The sequence below is a fragment of the Orbicella faveolata genome, unplaced genomic scaffold (assembly GCF_042242905.1).
Source record: "Orbicella faveolata isolate gen_17 unplaced genomic scaffold, um_ofav_v1 contig_26, whole genome shotgun sequence".
Classification (NCBI taxonomy): domain Eukaryota; kingdom Metazoa; phylum Cnidaria; class Anthozoa; order Scleractinia; family Merulinidae; genus Orbicella; species Orbicella faveolata.
Window position 1 is genome coordinate 4,235,241 of NW_028301554.1, and position 21,996 is coordinate 4,257,236.

General features: G+C 37.1%; 2 protein-coding genes across 2 annotated transcripts; both read left to right on the top strand.

Annotated features, from left to right (window-relative positions):
* The first annotated feature begins 1,988 nt into the window (after window positions 1-1,988).
* LOC149107728 (degenerin del-1-like) lies at window positions 1,989-12,515 on the top strand. Its single transcript, XM_089296130.1, has 11 exons — window positions 1,989-2,013; window positions 2,421-2,574; window positions 3,076-3,167; window positions 4,232-4,395; window positions 5,843-5,914; window positions 6,022-6,127; window positions 7,236-7,302; window positions 7,664-7,721; window positions 8,245-8,315; window positions 8,542-8,617; window positions 10,733-12,515. The coding sequence occupies exons 1-11, from the start codon at window positions 1,989-1,991 to the stop codon at window positions 10,892-10,894; spliced, it is 1,047 nt and encodes a 348-aa protein (XP_089152256.1). The 3' UTR covers window positions 10,895-12,515.
* A 1,646-nt stretch (window positions 12,516-14,161) lies between these two features.
* Window positions 14,162-21,986, top strand: LOC110050526 (extracellular calcium-sensing receptor-like). Its single transcript, XM_020756451.2, has 2 exons — window positions 14,162-14,868; window positions 18,560-21,986. Exon 2 carries the CDS (start codon window positions 18,636-18,638, stop codon window positions 21,333-21,335), a length of 2,700 nt encoding a protein of 899 aa, XP_020612110.2. The 5' UTR covers window positions 14,162-14,868; window positions 18,560-18,635; the 3' UTR covers window positions 21,336-21,986.
* The last annotated feature ends 10 nt before the right edge of the window (window positions 21,987-21,996 follow it).

A 21,996-nucleotide genomic window follows, 5' to 3' on the forward strand; every position in this document is an offset into this window, starting at 1 on the left:
GAAAAGCAATGAATACTATTGGTTAAGTATTTTCCTCAAGCCAAAATGTTTAGAACGCTTTTGTTATTGAATAAAAGCGACTTCCATATCCAACAAAGTTTCACACAGCACTCTTGAAGTCGAGCAGCGAGAGATTAATTTCCACTTTTGAACCGAGGAGCAACAAACATGGATGAAAGTGAAAGGAAACGATCTCGTCTTGACCAAGTGCGTGACTTCTGTGCCGATACCAGCGCGCACGGACTAAGTCGAGTCGCCGCAGCCAAGTCTTGGCCTGCTCGGTTATTCTGGATGGCAATATTTATTTCAGCATCAGTTATCTCCATCCATCAAATAAGCTTGAGTTTTGCAATGTACCTCAGATACCCAACAAAGACCGATTTTTCCATTATCATCAAAGAACAACTACGTTTTCCAGCGGTTACGGTTTGTAATATTAACCCTTTCAAGCAATCAGAAATTGAGAAGACACCTTTCTGGCGAGCCATGGCAAGTATTTTTTTTTTTTTAGGGGGCGGGGGGGGGGGGGGGGACTATCTTTTCTATCATTATTTCTGTATTACAATTACATTATTTCTTGCAGTGAAGAACACTTTTAATATATTAATTTAAATTCGGTAGGTTTTCTTTACTTTTATTATCACTATTATTTCATGTTTACATGTTCTTTTCTTAAAGTTATCGTCGTTCTTTTTAGAATATATTTAAGGATCTTAAACAGCGAGAAAGAAAGAAAGAAAGAAAGAAAGAAAGAAAGAAAGAAAGAAAGAAAAACAAAACAAAAAAAACGTTGAACATTTCAACCATACTTTTTAAGAGCCTAAAATTTAATAATACTTCTCGTTAACGCAGAAGTAATTTGGCCAAAACCACTACACACTTAGCAATTTCTAGATTGAACGTTTTGCAAATAAAGAAAAAGAAATTCTCTCTATAATCTTGATTAAAACGCTAGATTCTAGTATTCTTTCTCTTATTTTACGTAATGTCTTTTTTCAATGTATTTTTCTGGGTAACGATTTTGCCAGGCAACGAAAACAACCACAGCCTTCAAATGGGGTCATTTTTTTCTGCGTTACAACATTGTTACATGTTGTTCTTGCAGTTATAGAACACTTTTAAGTCATTAATTTGAAATCGGTAGTTTTTCTCTTTTTTATCTTTATTGGTGCATTCTTCACATTGTTTATCTTTATATTATCACTCTTTTTCACTATATATTTCAAGATTTCTAACAACGTTGATAACTTCCAGTTATATGCTTTAAAAGACGAGAACTTTTCAAAATATCTCTATTGTTACAAAAGTAATTAGGCCAAAAATACTGCACACTAACAATTTCTGGATAAACGTTCGCAAAATAAATACAACGTGTTTCTCTATAATCTTAATTTAAATGCTAAATTCAAATATTCGTTTCTAATTTTATTTAATGCCTTATTTGAATGCATTTTGCTGGGTAACTAGTTTGCCTGATAACGGCCGGAAAACAACATTAACCGTCAAATGGAGTTACGCGACATTCGCCCACATCGGTTTAGCTTATTGTGTCGTTATGGGAGAAGAGTGACACACAATCTAATACCTGCAACTGCAACTGCAAGTGTAAGAAAATGTAATGAATGTTTGCTTTGCATAACAAAACATTATTGAATTATTACTTTACAAAGAAGTTCAAAGAAACCAAATTGAGTCTGAAAGGAGAACAATTGAGAAATACTTGCAGGCCACTCCCTGTGCTTACTGTAAAATAATATATTTTTACTCGAATCTGTCTTGGAGCGTGATTCTACTTACCCTTGAAACATTATTGCGTTGAAAGATGCAAACATTTTGACCTGATAAGAGACAAGTAAAACGTCTTTAAGGGAATATCTTCTACCCTACATAAAACGTAAATACCCTAGTTTTTACTAATGTACAGTAGTGTAAATTTTTATGCCATAGCTTTAATTTACATAACACGGAATTTTTTACATTCGGTGCAGATGAAAGATGAAGAAAACAGCACTGGTGAGTACACTTCGTTATAGCCACCAAGGGGGGGGGGGGAGGGGCTCTAGGAGTTTCCAAGGAAGGGGGGGAGGCGATGGTACCTCGATGTTGTAAGATCAATGGGGCAAGCCCCGAAAATGTTTCAATTTTACACCTGGAACCTTATTTAAGACAGTTTAACCACACATACTAGAAATACCACATAGTAGAAGTCACAATGAGGTAATAATCTGTTTCTATGTTGGTTTTTTTTTTATATTTTTTACTTCTTCGAAAGGGGGGAGGAGGGGGGAGGGGGGTAGCTAGCCACCCAATCTACTGCCCCCTAAATCCACCCCTGGATGTTTAATTTTGGAGGTTGGCCATTTCGTTCATATGGTGTGCTGCGTAAATTGTATTTTACTTATGATGGAGATTTTGTTAAGTAGGTAACAACAGAGATTCAATGAAACATCATCTACTCGTGAATATCATAAACAGTCACAAAGAAAATGCCTCAAAAATTGGACACCAAGCAGAAGAGCTGATTCTTGCTTGTACGTTTCCTGGAAATCAGCAAAATCTCTCTTGTTCCCACAGGTGAGCGGTGTTGTTGCATCCTGAGAATCGGAAGAAATGTTTAAAGTAAATAGTTTTAAAAATACTGTAAAGTAATCGGTAGCCAAAGGAATTTCTTTGGACCTTTTGTCGTTGGCGCGGATGGGGCCTTGGCCTAATTAAAAGACTGCTGGATTCTGGAACAAGAGGTCATTGCTTTGTGCACATGGACACGGTATTTAACATAACATAACATAACATAACATAACCTAACGTAACGTAACTTAACGTAACGTAACTTAACGTAACGTAACAACATAACTAAACCTAACCTAACCTAAGCTAACATAACATAACATAACATAACATTACATTTTACATTTCTTTTGATTTTATACGCAAGTTAAAAATTTCTCACAAAGGAGCAATATTGTCTTACAAAAGACTAACTGACTGCACACCTAATTTGTAATCTAAATTAGCCAATAAACATGCAAGGCATTGACAGAAGTTAAATTTTGTAGTTTTATTGATTATTTTCAGAAATTTTTCCCATTTTCTTGACCTGGTGTATGGAAACTGCTTCACGTTCAACGGCTCGAAAGCACGTGCAACTGAACCTGGTCTCAGACAAGGTTAGCTCTAAATATGTGACCATGATAAATATATTCTTAATAACCTTTGTTATTATTTAGTATAGAGCATTTCTTAATCAAGCATCAAAGTAAAGTACTTGTTTTCATTACAATCAAAGACAGGAATGATTCGATATGTATGGAATAATTTTGAAAGTGTCAGATAAAAGATTGCTAGCTTCCTGGCCTGGAGTTTTCAATGCTGACGTCATATCAACCATGAATGACGTCACAATTCGAAATTCCACTACTTTGGTCTGGCCATCTTCAATTTCAACTTTTTTTATAAATATCAGCAGAACCCCAGGGTTAATTAGGAAAAAAATTTGGAAAAATGAAACAAACAAGGACTGTAAAGATTTTGGAATCAAATTTTGCCTAAATTCAAAACTGTCAACAAAAACAGAAATTTGGGCTTCAATAGGGAAACGCCTCTGGAAAACATACCGTAAAATCCCACGTTAAAAGCCCATCCCGGTTAAAAGCCCCCTACCGAATATAAGCCCTTCTATTGGCTAACAAAGATGTTATTCCGGATACAAGTCCCCCCCCCCCCCGGATATAAGCCCATCTAATGTATAAGTGCATTCCTTTAATTTTGCGTTTCTTTGCAAAGATCAAGAATAATCGAACGTTATAGGCTAATAGGGTAATAGTGTAAGAACAGGGCAATACAGTAATAGGGTAATTAGGTAATAGCTCTTGATGTCAGTCTCAGATACGTTTTATCTCGTCGTTCCGAAACATTTTTTTATTCCGCTTTTATGCCTCCCGTTTATAAACCCACCTAAAACCCCTTATGAAGTTATATAAGCCCAGGGCTTTAACGTGGGATTTTGCGGTAGTTACCATAGAGACGTCAAGTCAAGTGACTAATTAATTAGCATTTCAAGAAGTTCCCTGGTAATTTTAGGAAATGCTTACAATGTTTACATCTTAAATGCTGTTTAACTCAGAAAAGTTTAATCAGCGGGGCCACTTTGTGCTTCTATCCTCAGGCTAAATAGGGCTATAGACAGAAATGAGATAAATCTGTGTGTAGAGTTGAGTGTGTTTTTTTAAAGGTTTAAAGTTGATGTTGTTTATCGATGCTAATGAGTATTCTGGCGTGCTTGCTGACTCAGTTGGAGCGCTCATTACTATCCACTCACCCCATGTTAAACCTGTTATCGACGAAAACAGCATATTTGTTGGTCCTGGCTCTGCAGTCTCTGTGTCATTACATACGGTATGTTCTTAAGATATTACGTTGTCTGACTTAGAGATAATGTAATATTCTCACATGACACGTGGCTTATAAAAAATTGGCTTTTTACATGTGGCTTGAAAAAATGGATTGAAATTACGAATAATTTCGCGTTCATTATATTCGATTTTATAATTTTATGGTAAGGTCAGGGCACCGTGTTTGTATTTGTATCTGTATTTTAATCCTCCACAGGCTTTATTAGGCGTTTTCAGCATCCTGGATATTGGGTAAAAAATTATCGAGATACAGGATAATATTTTTGGTACATGGCATACAAAGATCGGATAAATAGAGGATATTACACGGTGGCGAGAAGATATGAATTGTATGTTCGAGTGGCAAGAACAATATCTTGTTCTTGCCACTCGAACATAAAATTCATATCTTCGAGCCAACGTGTAATGTTCTTTTTATTATATGGAGAGACCAATTCAACAAAAGCAAAAGGCGGGAATCGTGAGGTCATTGAACGATATGACACTCACAAAGGTGACATACGGAAAATACGCAACTCGGGTCCCGGATGAAGTGGCGTATGGAATCTACGAGTGGTTTAGTTCCCAGTAAAACACTCTTCTCCATATAATAAAACGAGATATCTAGTAGGAGAATCTTTAATTGTTGTAATAGGAATTGACAGGATACGAGACATTTTTGCCAAACGAGGTACTCAAACACTGGGGCCTCGACAAGATTGGAATACAACAGTGTTAAAACAAAATGCAATGAAAGGAAAGAGGAAAGGGCAAGCCGGATAAAGTAAACAATATATGTGCCTTTTAACTGAATACATTTATTTTAGGATAAAAAGTGCATAAGAGAGGAAAAAGTAAACACGTAGTAAATGAATAAACAAATAAATAACTGATGTTGCACGACTTTGTACTGAGCAAAACAATACTGGTAAAGTGCTCTTTTAATAAGTTTTCCTGAAAGGCGCGCTTAATACGTATACTAACATTATACGTATACGTATATTAATACGTAAAGCATCCAATAACAGTTGGGCGAAATTTCCTTATATATTTATTCTGAAAGAACTCCTATTTAGGGGTTGTAAGGTTGCTCTTGGAGTAGGGTGATTAATTATGTTGCTAAGATGCTAGAGACAGGATGAAACTCGATGACTTTTTATCAATAAGTCATCATTGTTTTAAATTATGTGATTATTTTCTATCAATTGGGTGATCATTTTTGTATCGGTTTTTTCATCATTAGATGAGTTCGGTTACTTTATTGGTGAGCTTCTTACTGGCTCGAGATCAAGGAGTCTGGGTTCGAGTACTAAGCGGTGTGTTGTAAGTCAGTAGGCAAGATACTTTAGTCTTCAAGGTACTAGGTGCGACTCCCGTTCGGAACTCAGAAAGTTTTCTCGTCCAGTGTTCGAAACGAACTAAATGAGTTACTTACTTATTTTCTCTCATAGGAAAACATATCTCTTTTGGGTCATCCTTACAACGCCGGGAACTGCACCGACGATATCAGCTACTCACAAACGGTGAGATTTGCTATTGCAATACAATTTAAATAAAGAAGGTAGCTTTTTAGGTTGTCGGACTTGCCCAGAATCTACCCCTGATATGGTCCTTTTTTTTTCTCACACAGGGCTGTACAAGAGCCTGCGTTGCACAGGAGATGAAAAGCAAATGCGGCTGCGCATCCATTGTCATGCGCCAACCACCCGTATGTGATTCATTCAATGAGAAACAAGGTAACACTCATGTTACTACAAAAGACTGAAATGCTGAAAAAGTGTTAAGTGGCTCTCTTTTACTTTTCGGCTTATGAAAAGACTTCTTTGAGCTCGGAAATGTCTGTAGACTTATTCGATTAAATTTCCAATGAAAATAAGGCTTTTCCTTTAAATAGCCAGTAATAGTACATGTAGTCATGAAACCCTTTCTTATAATTAACACTTCACAATATATTTAAACTTCTGTTTAGAAATTCTAGTTGTTAAACTTTTACCGAAGTTTCCTTCGAATTTTATTATCTGCGATAAAATGGTTTTGAAGTTATGAGGAAAAAAACAGCTAGCCAACCACAAAGGGCTCAGAAAAAAGCAATGGACAGATCGAGACCTATTGCTATATCTATGAACTGGTGCAAAGGGCGGGAAACATTCCGTAATCTAACTGGCTTTACAGGTATTTTGACCAAAGTACAGAACTGAGCCATGAATCAAAGTAATTTCTAAATATTAATGGATAACAACAACAGCAATCTTTTATTTAAACACGATTTTGTTTAAAGCAGCCGGTTTGTTTGTGAAGTCGAGTATCTAGCTAAAAATTTAAGAAGACGTAAATATGTATAGCAATAATAATAACTATATACGTATTTATTCACATTAATAAAATTTAAAATCCATTACATTTTTGCTTTGCGTTTGAATCGAGGCCACATTGAAGTCCAGTTGTTAAATAAAAGCGTCTTTTCTAGCTTTGGTGTAGAATTGCTTGAAATTATTACAGTATAGTACCTGGATGGATCACTTAGGAGTGCATTCTCGTCCCCAGAGGTCGCGCTCCTTTTGGTCAGCACCAAGAATCGCGACACAACACCGAAAGTCCGCGATTCACAGACTTCCCGTCACTCTACGCATGCTCAGAATCAAGTCCGACAAATCTGATTGGCTGAGAATACGAAACGGTTACTCTGCGCATGCTTAGAAAATTGGTCCTTCCCAGAGGTCGCGATTCTTGGTGCTGACCAAAAGGAGCGCGGCCTCTGGGGACAGGAATGTTAGGAGTGCATTTGAGATTTCTTTGAGCTGTCATTTCAGTCCAAGCTAAAGAACCTAAAAAAAATATTTGCAGCTAAATGCTTGGATGATGTTACACAAAAGCAAGACTTTCGAAATTGTTCTTGTGAACCTCGCTGCAAGTAAGTGTGCAACCTATTTGATTATTTGAGGCATAAATTTAGCCAAGCCTAAGAGCGGAGCTTCCCTAAAATACTAATCATGTATTCGACCCAAAATACGCGAGCTGAAAGTTGATCAGTTAGACAATGAGAATGCAATGCAATGAGAAGGCTTTCAAATTTGTGGCAGCAATTAATGACGGTTATAGACAAAGAGCCAGGGGAAAGCTGATCCTTTGCGCCTTGTTGGTGGTTTAAAATTCAAATCTTATCCATTTCTTTTCCTCTTTAGTGTTTTTGCAACCTAATTTACAACATCTATTATTTGAAATCGCTTACTTAGTAAGTAACTGCAGACAATAACCAAATGATTTTTCTTCAGCCGAGAGCATTACATCCAAACCGTGTCCAGTTCTACGTGGCCGTCCAAAGCACACCTAGTAAGTAAGTAAGCTATGGTGCACAGCACTCAGTTCTGTTAACCAGGAATTTTTCCTGTGGAGGGCCTATAAAATGATAGTTGTCGGGGCAAGTTTTATACTTTTGAAAGAATAAAGCGTTTAACCGGGGAGGAAGTTCGAGGTCTGATTTCTTCTAGTTGAAATCCACACGGGACAATGAATTCTTTGTTCATATTCACCTAAATACTTGTTAGAGGAATGAGCGTTTTATGAACTACTCCGATGACCGGACGCTATCGCTTGGTAGTACGCCCATTGGCCAGCTATCGCATGGTAATGCCCGAGCAAGATCGTACCACGTGATCAGTTTTGGCCAAAGTTTAGTGGTGATCTATAAAGGTAAACTGTCGTGTCGTGTCGTGTTATGTCGTGTCATGTCGTTTTACGTCACGTCATGTCATGCAATGTCATGTCATGTCGTGTCACGTCACGTCACGTCATGTCACGTCATACCATGTCATGTCACGTGACGATTTTTTATGTCGATTTTGGTTGTTTTCAGACCCAGTTGTCAAACCTACTGAAGAAGGTTAATATTGGAAACCTGATCAACGGGAGCTTGGAATCAGCCAGGTAACAGAACGTTTCCAGGAAATTGTGTATGTTTTTGATTATTTGAAAATTATTTATGCGGTCGAAGGCTCAAGGATTCCAGGATCGCAAATGACGCCATCTATATGTCTGTCCTCCAACTGATGATAAACAAGGACTAATCAAAATGTGCGAATTATTTGACTTTTATATAGAAAATTATTGCAGACTAACTTTGTGTATATAACAAATTCTTAAATTCTGTCAGGGAAAACATGGCTCAAGTCAATATCCATTTTGCTTCTATGCAAGTGAAAAATGTCCAGCAAGAAAAAGCCATAACGGTATGAACATTATTTGTTAAACGCTAGCATTTTATATGTCTTTCCTTGTATTGATGATAATTTGCGCAAGATAAAGGTAGGGAGAAAGGTAAAGTTCGCATAACATCTCAATGGCATATCAGGCCAGTGCTTATCCTGGTTTCAGTAGCATATGGAAGCGACTAGAAATATTCCTACGACACCCTGGATGGGATGCTAGTCCACTACAAGCTTATCCCGCAGCATTAGATTCGCTGGTACTCATTTATACATCTGGGTGAAAAGAGGCACTGTGAGAGTAAAGTGTCTTAGCCAAGAACACAACATCATGTTCCCGCCAGGGCTCGAAGCCGAACCACTCGACTTCGAGTACAGCGAATAGTGAGGCCACCGCGCCTCCACAATTCGTTAGAACATTGTCAAAAAAGTTGTTTAACTTATTAATTTGCACTCTTATGATGATCACAATGATGGAAAGCTTCTAGTGAATACAGTTTTAATACTTTTTACCTAATTCTGTCCACATTGTAAAGGTAGCCTGTGGATCCATTCAATTTATCATCAATAACAGGACAGATGCATAAAACGCTGGCGTAAATCAGTTTTGTTAATTAGAGTACATTACTTGCAAAAAAAAATTTGGTTGTTTTATTTCGGACGTCTAATTTTCGTACACTTGTTATCTCATTTCGGAAAACAATTTCGGACTAGTAGCTAAAGTAGATATGTTTAAGGGTACAAAACAGGACTTAGACTGGAACATCAAAAGATGATAGTTTTACTACACTCTCAAGGTTTTACGAATATACACCGATGAAAAAATGACACAAATTCTATCATACCGTTACGTATGTCAAGTAGTTTATCAATTAGAATTCGCTCCATACAGTCCGGCATATAGGAAACTAAGGGCTTTGGAGCAACTTCAAAATTTTATGCATTACTGTAAATATTTCGGACGCTTAAAATTTCGGACGGTCTAAAATTTTTTGCAAGTAATGTAACCAAGTTAAATAAAGTTGAAATTAAAGAAAATATTTTACGATTAAAGAATTCTTCTAGGAAAGTAGACAGTAACGCTATAAGCAAAAGTGATGACGAGGGATTATTCAGGACAGTGCTTGTTTCAATACTTGGAATTTGTTATATGATTGTGTCTTACAAGGACTGGGAACTACCGAATTCACGAATTTGATTGGCTGAAATCGATACTGAAAGCAGTTTAGATTTTCCCATCTAGACCGGTAATGTTTTGCAGTGAAAAAGTTGCAAACTAAAATGCAAAAATATGGACTATTTCTTCTAACAGGATTTATTTATCGAAGTGCCAAAAAGCCTCATGAGAATAAAAAGTATTAAGTTCAGCTCATTGCCGTTCGCAAGCAAAATGTCAGTTACCTACAAACCAGTTACATCAAACGAATTAAATTGTTCTTGTTTGTCATATAATAAACATCTTATTAACCGAGCTTAGTCGGTCTGTATGGGAGAATCTTGACCTCGGTCGTTTGTACTGACCTCACTGTGTTCGGTCTGTACTCATGACCTCGGTCAATATTCTCCCATACAGACCTCCTGCTCGGTTAATAAGAGCTGAATATAGTAATCTGATTGGCTCAATTTTAATTAGTTATTCGATATTCTCCCTCTGAAATAACTTACTCGAGTAATAATAAATATAAGCCCTGAAAGTCGCATAACTGTAAAGAAATATATCTTCAAAAGATCTCGTGGCATGAAGTCATGTCCTTCAGGGAGGCGTGGTTGAATGCATTTTCGAAGCATACTGTCCCTCTCCATCCCTCCATTGGCTCCCATTACGGAAACAGCTCGGTTTTAAATATTAATTAAATATTAATTTAAGAAATCTTGGAAAGGTGGAATACGTGTTAAGGTTATCGCAGGTTGAATTTTCATTGAAGTGAATTTTTAACGTGTTTTGTAATTGTGAGCATAAACTGTAAATTTATGACGTTCAGGCTAGCTTTATTTTTTGACGTATTGAGCGAACTTCATCATCTAATGGAAAATCGCGCTATATATATTTTTTAATATTTCATATTATCACAAATGTAATACCATTATTGTTGGTTTGAAAAAATGCAATGAAATTATCAAACTTTTCTCCATTCTCAGGGCGAGACCCTGTTGGGAGATATCGGAGGACAACTTGGTCTGTTTGTAGGAATCTCGTTTATAACTCTTGTAGAGTTCCTTGAACTGCTATTGTGCCTTATTCTGCCAAGAAAGAAGACAACACCCAATCGAGTAACGGCTTGCGATGTAAACGAGGGATAAGGTGCTGGTGGAAAATATTACGTCGATAATTACCATTTTCGTGTTCTCGGAATTGGACTGAAACTAGCTTGCAATGGAGTCGAGGCTCATCCGGGGGGAGTATCATTTAAAAGAGATGGACCCTTTGCATTAAAAGAGACTGCCTCAGTTGCAAGCTAGCTCCAGTCCAGCATCGAAAATACGAATATGCTCTATGCTTCTTTGAACAGCAGCATAGCTTTACAAGTTGCTCGGAATCAAATAAGAGAAGAAATCGGAGACACATAACAACCGCTGAGGACTTTTGTTTCGAAAAAAATATACGTCACATCTTACAACAAATGACATTCTATGTATTGGTTAGCGATGTGATGTAAGTAAAGTAAGTAACTGACTTTTAGTAAGCACTTATATTGTAAAATTATTGCAAGTAATGTACCTTAAGAATTGTAAAGCATGCAGTGTATTGGATTATAATTGCCTGGAAATTTTGTTTCTTTGAACGGAAGTACAGTTTTACTTATGGCTCAGGATTCAAATAACAAATAATGGTAATTTCTCCACTTGGAGACCCAGAACAACCAATGTGGACTTTACTTTTGAAAAACAAAATGTCACATCTTGGTACAAACGCCATTTAGGAACTAACAATCAACAAGATGAATCTCGCACTCTTGAATGCTAGCGCAAGTTTTTTTTTTTTTGCGTGAGCGAAATTAATTGCATATGCACAACATTGAGAGATTTCCCTCGAGCTAAACTTCGGCTGCAGGAACTGAAATATATGGATGGTCGTTTTCTCCTAAACGATCATTGTGACCCCGCATGACGTACGGTTGACAGCAATATTATATCGCGTTTGAAGGAAAAGCTAAAAATTCTGATTTGAGAATTTTAATAATTTGAGACCTGAGAATTTTAATTTGAATGCTGGGTATGTGCAACAGCTAATTCTTTGATTTTGTTCATGAAAATAATTCTTTGTCAATTAAAGAAAAAAGTTTGTAATGTACGATACTGCTTTTTTTTTTTACAGTCAAAATACTCAGGCCTTTTAGCCTGATGTTGCACATTTCCTATAGATTACATTGGTTCTAATATGATGATGTTATACTTCAATTATAGCCGTTATCTGCATGTAAAACACTATAATTATTGACCTGGGTTCCTAATAAAAACCCACCAGATATAGTCGGTGGGTGTGGTGACCTGATATTTTGGTACATATTTGTAATATACGTAACATGATTACCAGAAGAACTAAGGTTTTATTTCTACCCTATTTTCCGATGAATTGCTCTAGAAAATTCTGGTTGTAGCTTTGCCCAAATAATTTTCATGCGCTTTTTTGATACTCTTCATTACATTTTATACACGTTGAATTAGCCCAAATACGGAGTTATGTTACAGTTATTATGTTTTGTTATTCTTAGCTGCTATCTATTTGTAAAACAGCATAATTATTTAAACCTTACTTAACCGGGTTTTTCGATTCTGTTTGGTCAAAGTTAGTGTTTATATATAGATAACAATACTGACTTATCTACCTGAAAATTACAAATAAGCCTCCAATTCATGGAAAGTATTCGTGATGTATATACAGTATGCTATAAATAAAGGCAAGCGCTCGCAATTATCTTTATGAATGAAGGAACAGAAATTCAAACCACAATGGAGTCTAAGCCAAGACTCAGGAAAACGTCCAGAGAAAAAATGACGTTATATTTTACCTACAAATCTCGTCCAAGGTCAAGAGCCCAAAGTCCGCGAATCTTTTGGTCAGCATCAAGACGGAGTCGAGACCTTTGATCGAAATTGGAAGGTGACCGAGCATTGGCATAGCGGTTACTCTCTCTACGAATGTTCAGAAACCACCATTAAACTAGACCTCAATCATGAAGTCAAAACATGAGCAGGATTTTTTAGCTCCAGGTTTTGAGCGTCGGGGATTTAGTCACCGCTGACCGAGGACCCGTGGGTTCTGGGACGAGATGAAACTCGTCCCCAGAGTCTTCGTTTCCCTTGACCAGCGGTCGGAAAACGAGAGCTCTGGGAGTAACCATTTCAGGCGTGCGCCATAGATGCAGACTGCGTAGTGAAACCGGATGGACAGAATTCGGTTATTTCAAAATGGTTGCCCCCAGAGCTCTCGTTTTCCGACCGCTGTTCAAGGGGAACGAAGACTCTGGGAACGAGACTGGGACGAGGTTGGCAGAGAACAGCAAAGAACTGTAAGGAGACGACGACACATGTGCAAACCTTTCTACTGAGGTGGGGAAGATTAGAACAGCCATAACCAAAACCCTAAGATCCCTTGAAACCGTCATGATATTTGAACAAACGGTGTTGTGAAACTTTGTTCCGAGAAATAGCCAGCGCTTAAAATGTCAGTCAAACTTCAATTTGTTTACAATGTAAAAGTAATTGACGTCTAATTGATGTCTCGAACGGTGCGTTATACAGCCGCCCCAAACTACAGCGCGTTTTAAGAACAGTTTATGTACACTTTCATGCAGAAGAGTATGCACAGCTGACATTTTTGAAGCAGAGAGGACAGTAGCGACTGTTACTGCCATGAATGGAATTTAGCTTAAGAGAAAAAGACAAAGTAAAAGTCAGAAAGCCAAATCAGGTCTGCTTAAGTATTTCACGTTTTCCTGTGATATGGGCATTGAACTGAACGCAATTCTCAGTCGCTGTTGCACGAAAACCGAAAACATGCCATATGCCAGAGTAGTAGATTTGGAACAATTTATTTCTCTTTAACAGAGAATGTTATCCTAGCTCTAAAAGACTGTTTGATATCAGCCCCAAGCGATGCAGTGACGTGCATGCGCCATATTTGAATCGATATTTTGCTTTAGTTACCCAAATATATTCAAACTTGCTAAAAACAAAACTGTCCATGAATTTCGCTGTTTTCCTTCTGCGAATATTATGCACTTATATAATTAATGACTGACCCCAAGGAAAAAAGGGAGTTTCGTTTCCCCTAAATCCTCAATGTTCCCTATAAAACCAAAACCTCAGGAGGATAGGTAATTTTCATGACTACGTCACATGAAAACCGGCAATTTGAGGAAAAAGATGAAATGAGTTTCGAAAAAAGAATGATCATAACTTTGTCAATTGTGAAAATTTGCCATAAATCTCTGGTCTTGTCTGATAATCGTGCACTCCATGGAAAAACACGGCCCGGGTTATTCGAAAATGGACTAAAACAAATCGGGTTTTTTGGTATTTCATTTTCATTTGTTTCATTGCTAATGTTTAAAAAAAATAATTTTTTTTTACGTCGAAAATGGAGAAAAAATATTAACAAGTTACCTCAATGACCGGGAGGGAAACTTTTGCGAAAGCGAAGGGACCTTTCCCATCATGCCATCGTGTCGCTCTAGACATTGGTTGATTTCAAGAGGGAAACATTATCATCGTATTTGCGACATGAAAAACACGCTTAAGAGTGAAATGCGCGTGGGTTGAGTGTTTCAATTGGCCATTACAAGGTATCATGCGACGAAACAACCCCTTAGGTAAATGTTTTTCGGAAAAAAAAAACTTATGAACTGATTTTTTTCTGGTTCAGGGAAATAGCTAATTTATTTGACGAAAAATGTTGGCTGTTGAAATATTTATGATGGAAATTTGCTTTACAATTTTTTATTTTTATTTTTAGTTACCTGGGAAACATTGCATATTGATTTAACCACCCTTTTTAATAAAATAAAATATACTCTATAAGGAAATATATTTTTGCCCGAGACGGTTTAAAATGACGTTTGATTGATTTTTCTTGACGCTTAACAGCTGTATGTTAAATAAGCTGTCTTCGTTTGTTGGAACATTTGTCTATCCAAAATTACTTTCAATTTCTCTCTCGTATACGTAATTGTCTTAAAAACAAAACATACTACACTTTCCACTCTCGATTTTTTTTTAGAAAATGTCGAGCTTACTGGATGCATTTTATGTTTGAAAATACCTTATTTTCAAAGGTAAGTACAATGCTACTTATTCTTAAATCCAAGTGCGTTATTACATTCGCAAAGCAAAACATATTGATCTTGTTCCTGATGGGTCCTGAAGATCATTTTACAGTTGTAATATTTTCTGATCTCAATTCACAAATCCATATTTCTTCTTCTTTTTATTTTCATTTGTTAAAAGTCAGAATCTAAATAGCTTGGAGTGAGAGAGCACGAAATCATTAAATTTTTATCTTGGAAGGACGACTGGCTCTATTTTCCACAGACGGATATGTAAAATTTTGCGAAAGCACCTGAACCAATAAAAAAACCTTTGGCATGCCTGCCGATTTTCAATTTCATTAATTTCGCTCGAAATTCAGTTTTCTTCTAGTTTAACGACTTCAACTTATTACTGTGTACACTAGCTGCTATCTGTTCTCGCATTATTTTAGTGCGATACACTTTGCTTCTCGAGGACGACAGAAATCATTTATTCTCGCTTTTGAATGTTGACTTGATTTGTTGTTTGTTTTATGTCGAGCAAAAACTACAGGCCACAAGACATGGACTATGTATCAACTAATGAAAGCTTACAGTAATTTCCGAGCAAAAACTTATCATTTTTGATCTAAAATAACGTTAAAAACAAAGATATTTATTTTTCACATCGATCAGCAGATGAAGTTTATAAGTTTTCACGGAACATGTCTTCGTTAGGTAAATTCTGTATTTCATTTTGTAGTTTCAGTAGGTGCTTTAGATCTGGTAAATATTTTATTTGTTCCTCTTCTGTCGTTCGTCTACTGAATCACTGGCTTTTAAATAATCGCTTTAAGATGTTCTCAGTTTTAAATTTTACTGTCTTAAGATAAAGGAAGGACTCGTTTTTTAATTCTTTACTATTGGCTTTCTCTAAGTTAATTACGATACTCGATTTGGACAAAATGCAATGAAAATCAGCCCTTCAGTATAGCATTTCACCGATCCTTGATATTTTCTAGTAGATTATATGAACCTTGAGTGTTACATCGTGCATGTATGAAGAAGAACAGCACAGTAAAAATAGAATATTTTTAACAAAGTTTGTGCGTTCAAGGAACTAAATTTGAGCACGTGATAAGTAATTATATCATATCATTCATCTATGAAAATTTGCAAACTTTACTTAACATCAGCAAGTCGGCAAGTCGGCAAGTCGCATAGTCATCAAGAAACATTTTCAAAAGGAAATTGTTTTCACTTTTGATCGACTTTTCTTAGCTTCAATTAAGTGCTGCGCAACTGACTGATATATCTGCAGAAAACAGTTTTATTTTTGTAAAATTTAAAATCGTTCTGTAGCTAAAAAATGTTTTTAAAACTCAACCTTTCGACAGCCTAAGCTGCAGTCTGCAACAAGTGGAATGATGAAAGAGGCGCTAAAATATGTGTAGTGTACGTAGAACATAATACGGTGTTGTACATTAATTACTAGATTGGATAAAACTTCCCCCAAAGCAATAGCAGCACTTTTCACTGTCTCTTTTAGGAGATATAATTGCACATTTGGCGCCATTGAAAAGGATTCATGCCTTTTACATCCTTATAGCGGGTGTAGATATTCTGTAATCTGCCTCGTTGACTAAAACTTGATATCTAACGCTTTGGCAGTGTCTGTGAAGCCAAAAATCGAATAAAGTATAAAATAACGCGTTTTTATAAACCTATAGGCTTATTTGCTGTATTAAAATAGCATATGGGCTTTGACGATGTTTTTTATGCTAGTGTTGGAAACACTTGTGATGTATTTTAGCCGCAAGTCAAATAGTGATAAAAAGAAACAGCGCCTGTTCAATTTAGGTTTATTTGTCAATATCTAAAACATTATGTATTACAAAAAAACCCTGGAGACCTTTTCAGAAACCAAAATAGCGTTGTGAAATGACATATGACTGTTCTGTAAACCATTGTAATTTCTTTTCTACCACTAAGGTTCACCATTAAGCTTCATGGATATCATGTTACTGTCATTCAATAGACTAAATGTAGGACACTAGTTTTAAAAAAAAATTATAACCTTTCATTGAAGATTTCTTTTTTTTTTGAATAACGAGAATTCTAAATTCAGTGGAGAAGAAAATCTCTTGTACCTCTCTTATGCCACATATGGAGAACAAAACTGTATTCCGCTGGGAAAATAATTTAACACAGCTAGACCGATTCTCTCCACTTGTTAGAAAATTTTAATTAAAACGAAGTTCCTTGCGTGAATCATTAATCAATATTTTGAAGGTAAATTAAAAGTTAAATACAAATTTTTCTTATTTTTAGAATTCCTAAGAGCACTACGGCTAGTTAAACCGAACTTAGACATAAACTTTTGCCTTTTTCCTCTTGCTTTCTATCGTGTTTGCATTCGTTCAGCGATCTGAGAGAAAATTGGAGTAGATCGTAGTCCGGAGAAACGAAAATTGAGAAAATTGAGAAAATTTTAATTGACAACCGACATTTACAAAACAACTTCCTGCCTCTCTGAGCACGCAGAAAACAATTCATTTGCAGCTGTTTGCAAATTATTTGAATTTTTTGAGCCTGGGTCAAGACGGAAACAAATTTATGGTTTCCAAGCCTTAGCGAAGCCTAATCTATCCGCTTTCTGTAATACAATCAGGGTCTTCACATTAAAGCTTCGCGGAAAAATAAAACTATTTGTAAATTTTCATTATCAACCCTTAAAAAGTGTCGGTGCGAAGGAAAAAGTTTGTTGACAAATTATTCATTTGATTGCTGGCGGCTGTAAGGCGTTTAATTTATACCCCAATATTTCCCTCTCTCCAGGATGTCTTATCTAAATTGGTATAAATGTACTAGCGCTCTATCACGAATGCAGTTCTCTGATTGGCTACGCTACTCACAATCTATTCTGTCGTAGATAGTGAGTAATCTGGCTGTGTGCCGTTGTTGACAAAATTGCGGCATCTTCTTAGTGTTTTCGAAGTGTTTGTGAAGAGGATTTCAATACAATTTTGACAGACTAGTAAATTTATACTAAAACATTTAGATTATGATCTCGAGGTTATTGCTATCCCGTTAAGTTTTAAATAAACGTTCATAAGATCGCCTCTTTAAACTTAATCCTACCATCTTGGATTTTATGAAAACCGATAAAATGGCTGGACAAAATTTAAAACCGATAAAGAAAGCAAATTATAACTAAAAAAGAGAAAATTACTGCAAGAACGTTAACAATTCTCTCATAAGAAGCAACTAAATTTGGAATTTGAAAAACATCGCTGTCGCACCATACCAAATGTTTTCAAGATACATTTTAGGAAAACCAACGAGGTTTTGGAGTCAGAAATAGTTTGGTGAAGGTTAATGTAATAAATGATTAATCATGCAATGTCACGCAAATATTTTGGCTCGAATTGAGTCTGGTTAGGCTCGAGGAGAAGTTCTTATTTCTCTAATTAGAAACATTTCGCGCCCTAAACAATAAAACCTTTTCTTTAGTTTAGTTTAGTTTCATTAAAAATATATTAGCAACAGCAAAAAAAGTAAATTCGGAATTTCTGGTGGTTTGTATTATATATTAGTAAAGAAAGGTTATCTTTTCCTCCTAAGGGTCTGCGCACAATTATCAGGCATTAGCCTAAATGAAAATGCAAATTACTGAAATTTGACAGAAGATTAATAGATACGTTTTGTTTTTGTTTTTGTTTTTTTTTTTGCCTTTCAGATGAGAGCCATACATAATTATGCTTCGACATAATAACATGAAACTAGTGGACTGCTGAGAAAGATGTGAATTAATAATGGCTGTTTTCCGTAATTTCACGCTTGTTTTTTGCCTGTGTGCAGTTAATTTTCCCAAAATATGCACCCAGAGACCGTTTGACAGAGTTTTCAAACAAGGTGACGCAATTATAGGAAGTCTCCTTGCTGTGCACACGGAGAACTCCGAAGACGGTTGCAGAAACGTGTTTCTCCCAGGTATTAATCGTGTCGAAGCTGCTGTTTACACCATTGAACAAATCAATAAAAATGCAGAAATTCTTCCAAACGTTCAACTTGGCTATGATATACGCGACTACTGCATGGACAGAACAAAAGCTATGGAGTATTCGTACGACTTTAGCACTCACATCCACTTCTTGGATGTCGATAGAGACTTTGGCGACCAAAACATCACCTCCAGCGCTTGTCTGCAATGTTCCATCTCCAAAGACAACGCTACCTTCCCAATTGCAGCCTTGGTAGGACCTTATGGTTCACGGAACTCTCTCCAAGTTGCTGGCCTACTTCAGGTCGTCAACATCCCAGCTATAAGTCCATCGGCGACAAGCGAGGAACTAAGCTGGTCGTTTTATAGAAAGTTTCTGCGAACGGTGCCATCTGATAATTTTCAAGCAAGGGCTATGGCTGATCTTATTGACTACTTTAAATGGAAATACGTTGCGGTTATTGCAGTGGAACACTCGTATGGACTGTACGGTTTTCGAGCCCTAGAGCAAGAGTCTCTTCAAAGAGAAACTTTCTGTATCGGGCTGGTGGAGTACATTACACCAACACGCTACGAAAGCCGATTGAAACCCATTGTTGAAAAACTTAAAAGAGCGGAAAATATCAAGGTAATTATTTTGTGGATCGGGTCAACCATCGCCACAGACCTGGCTAGAGAGGCACACAGACAGAATTTAAAAGAAAGAATTTGGATCATGAGCGATTCCTTAGCGACGAAAACTCCAGAATATCTTGGAAGTGACTTAATGAGTCTTGGGATTTATTTGGGAATTCAGCCAAAGCAGTTTAACGACGCGAACTATGAGGATTATTTAAAAAATCTTACACCGAAAATAACTGATAACAGGCTCGATTCCAATGATTGGTTCGATTTCTTGTGGAGAGAGGAGTTCAATTGTTCGGCAAAGAATAACACTCCAGGGTACAAACAATGTCCAGATGGTTTAACAATTTCAAATGAAGTATATTTCAAGATGTCTGATGATTTCATTCCTTATCAAATTGACGCTACATACGCTATTGCGCATGCGCTTGACATGATTTACAAGTGCAGAGAACCATTCGGTTTGTTGGCTGGCGGGACTTGCCCTAAAACATACCCGTTTGTAAGCTCGGCCGACGTCTACTTGTACCTTCGTAACGTGAGCTTTGTTGGAATAACAGGCCGCATCGAATTTGACGAAAATGGCGACCCTCTTCAAGCGCTGTACGACTTTGTCAGCTTTCAAAGAAATCTTGATGATACAACAGGGAATGATAAATATGTAAAAGTGAAAATAGGAAATTGGGATGCAAATGGGAGCCCGGAGATTAAGATTGACCCAAGCGCTATCCAATGGAGTTATGAAAACATAACAGTCGATAATGGTACATCCGGAATTCCTAAATCAGTGTGTCTGGAGGAGTGTCCGCCGGGGACAAGGCAAACGCCGACAATTTCGTGTTGCTGGCAATGTATTGAGTGCCCCGACGGAGCGGTAAACTCCCAAAAAGGCTCAACAAACTGCACGAAATGTTCTGTGACGCAAAAATCGAACGAGAATAAAACAGCGTGTGTGGGACTTCCAATTGAAAATCTACAATGGAGGAGCACAACTGGAATAATTCTAGCTATTTTCACATTTGCAGGTTTTGTTTCGACTTCTTTCACGATTCTTGTTTTCATCCGTCATTTTCAAAGTCCCATTGTAAAAGCAGCAAATCGCGAATTGAGCTTCTCGCTGTTAATTGTCATCACCTCTGGTTTTATTTTGCCATTGATAACAATCTCCCAGCCTTCTCCAGCCATCTGCGCTGTGATCGAGCCCTGGCGTTATATAACATCGTCACTAAGTGTCTCCATCTTGTTGGTCAAGACCATGAAACTGCTGCGGGCTTTTCAAATTACTTTCGTTGCAAAATGGCTGAAAAAGGTCAGTGCGAGTACGGTTGGACAATTTGCGTCTGTTATCTTGCTCAACTTAATCGAAGTCATGTTGGCAATCTTGTGGGGTACACTAGACTCGCCTGGCACCAAAACCGACATCGAGAAAGGAAAGTACATCCTATTTACATGCAGTCCTTATAACACCATAGTCGGTCTGATGTTAGAGATTGCCATGCTGTCTTACCTAATATTTTTATCTCTTCTCTGTGCGTCCTATGCCTTTAAAGCTCGGACGCTGCCAGGGAACTTTAACGAAGCTCGATACATTGGGTTTGCAATGTATATTCTCCTTCTCTCGTGGATCGCCTTCTACCCTGTTCAAACGTCCTTAGAGGGCTGGTATGTGGCTGTAGTGTCATGCACTACGGCTCTTGTGAGTTCGTATGGTTTGTTAGCGTGCATGTTTGCTCCAAAGGTTTATGTTATTCTTCGCCACCCGGAGCAAAACACTGCGCAGTTTATGAGACATGAGCTACGAACAGCGAATAGCATTGTGCCAGTGAATCCTTCATACCGTGTCTCAGAGAAGACGTCCGTAGAGGATTCAAGCAACACGAAATCATAAAAGTGATACAAAGACAACCACAGCCCCATCCGCATCAATGGAGTTGCAGTCGTGTATGGCTACGTTCCCTTCTTAGGACTCATAGGCATGGCATAGTGAAAGGGAACGGGCAAAAGTTGAGATTACTGCAAGCATGTGGATCAAAGCATTTTACTACAGCGGCAACTTCAAATGGCTTGTCAAATTAAATCCACTAGTCACACGAAAGAGTTGATAGAACATACTTCTTCCTGTGTTCAATAGCTCAATCATAAATGGAATATTCTAAAACACATAGCGAGGTTATTAACTGTAACACCCAGTGCATCGATGCTCTTAATTAGAGCGGTTTTCAATGAGTGTCGAAAGTAATCAGGCAATTACTTTGGTTTTGGTTTTGGTTTTACTGTGGTTTGAGATCGGCTGAGTAGCCTAATTGGTAAGTAAATGGTTGGGTTTTGGTTTTACGACACTCAATTGAAAACCGCTCTAGTGGCGCTTATTGCGTTTCCACAAAAAGTAAAGGTTTTAAAATATGTCTCGCGTTGTTGAAGAACTGTGGTACCAAACATGAACCTATATGTACTACACTGAATAGAGTCCAAAAGAAAAAAAACTGTCAAGGTGGGATTACAACGTGAAAATCAATAAAGAGAAAAAGAGAAAGATAAACAGCAATCCT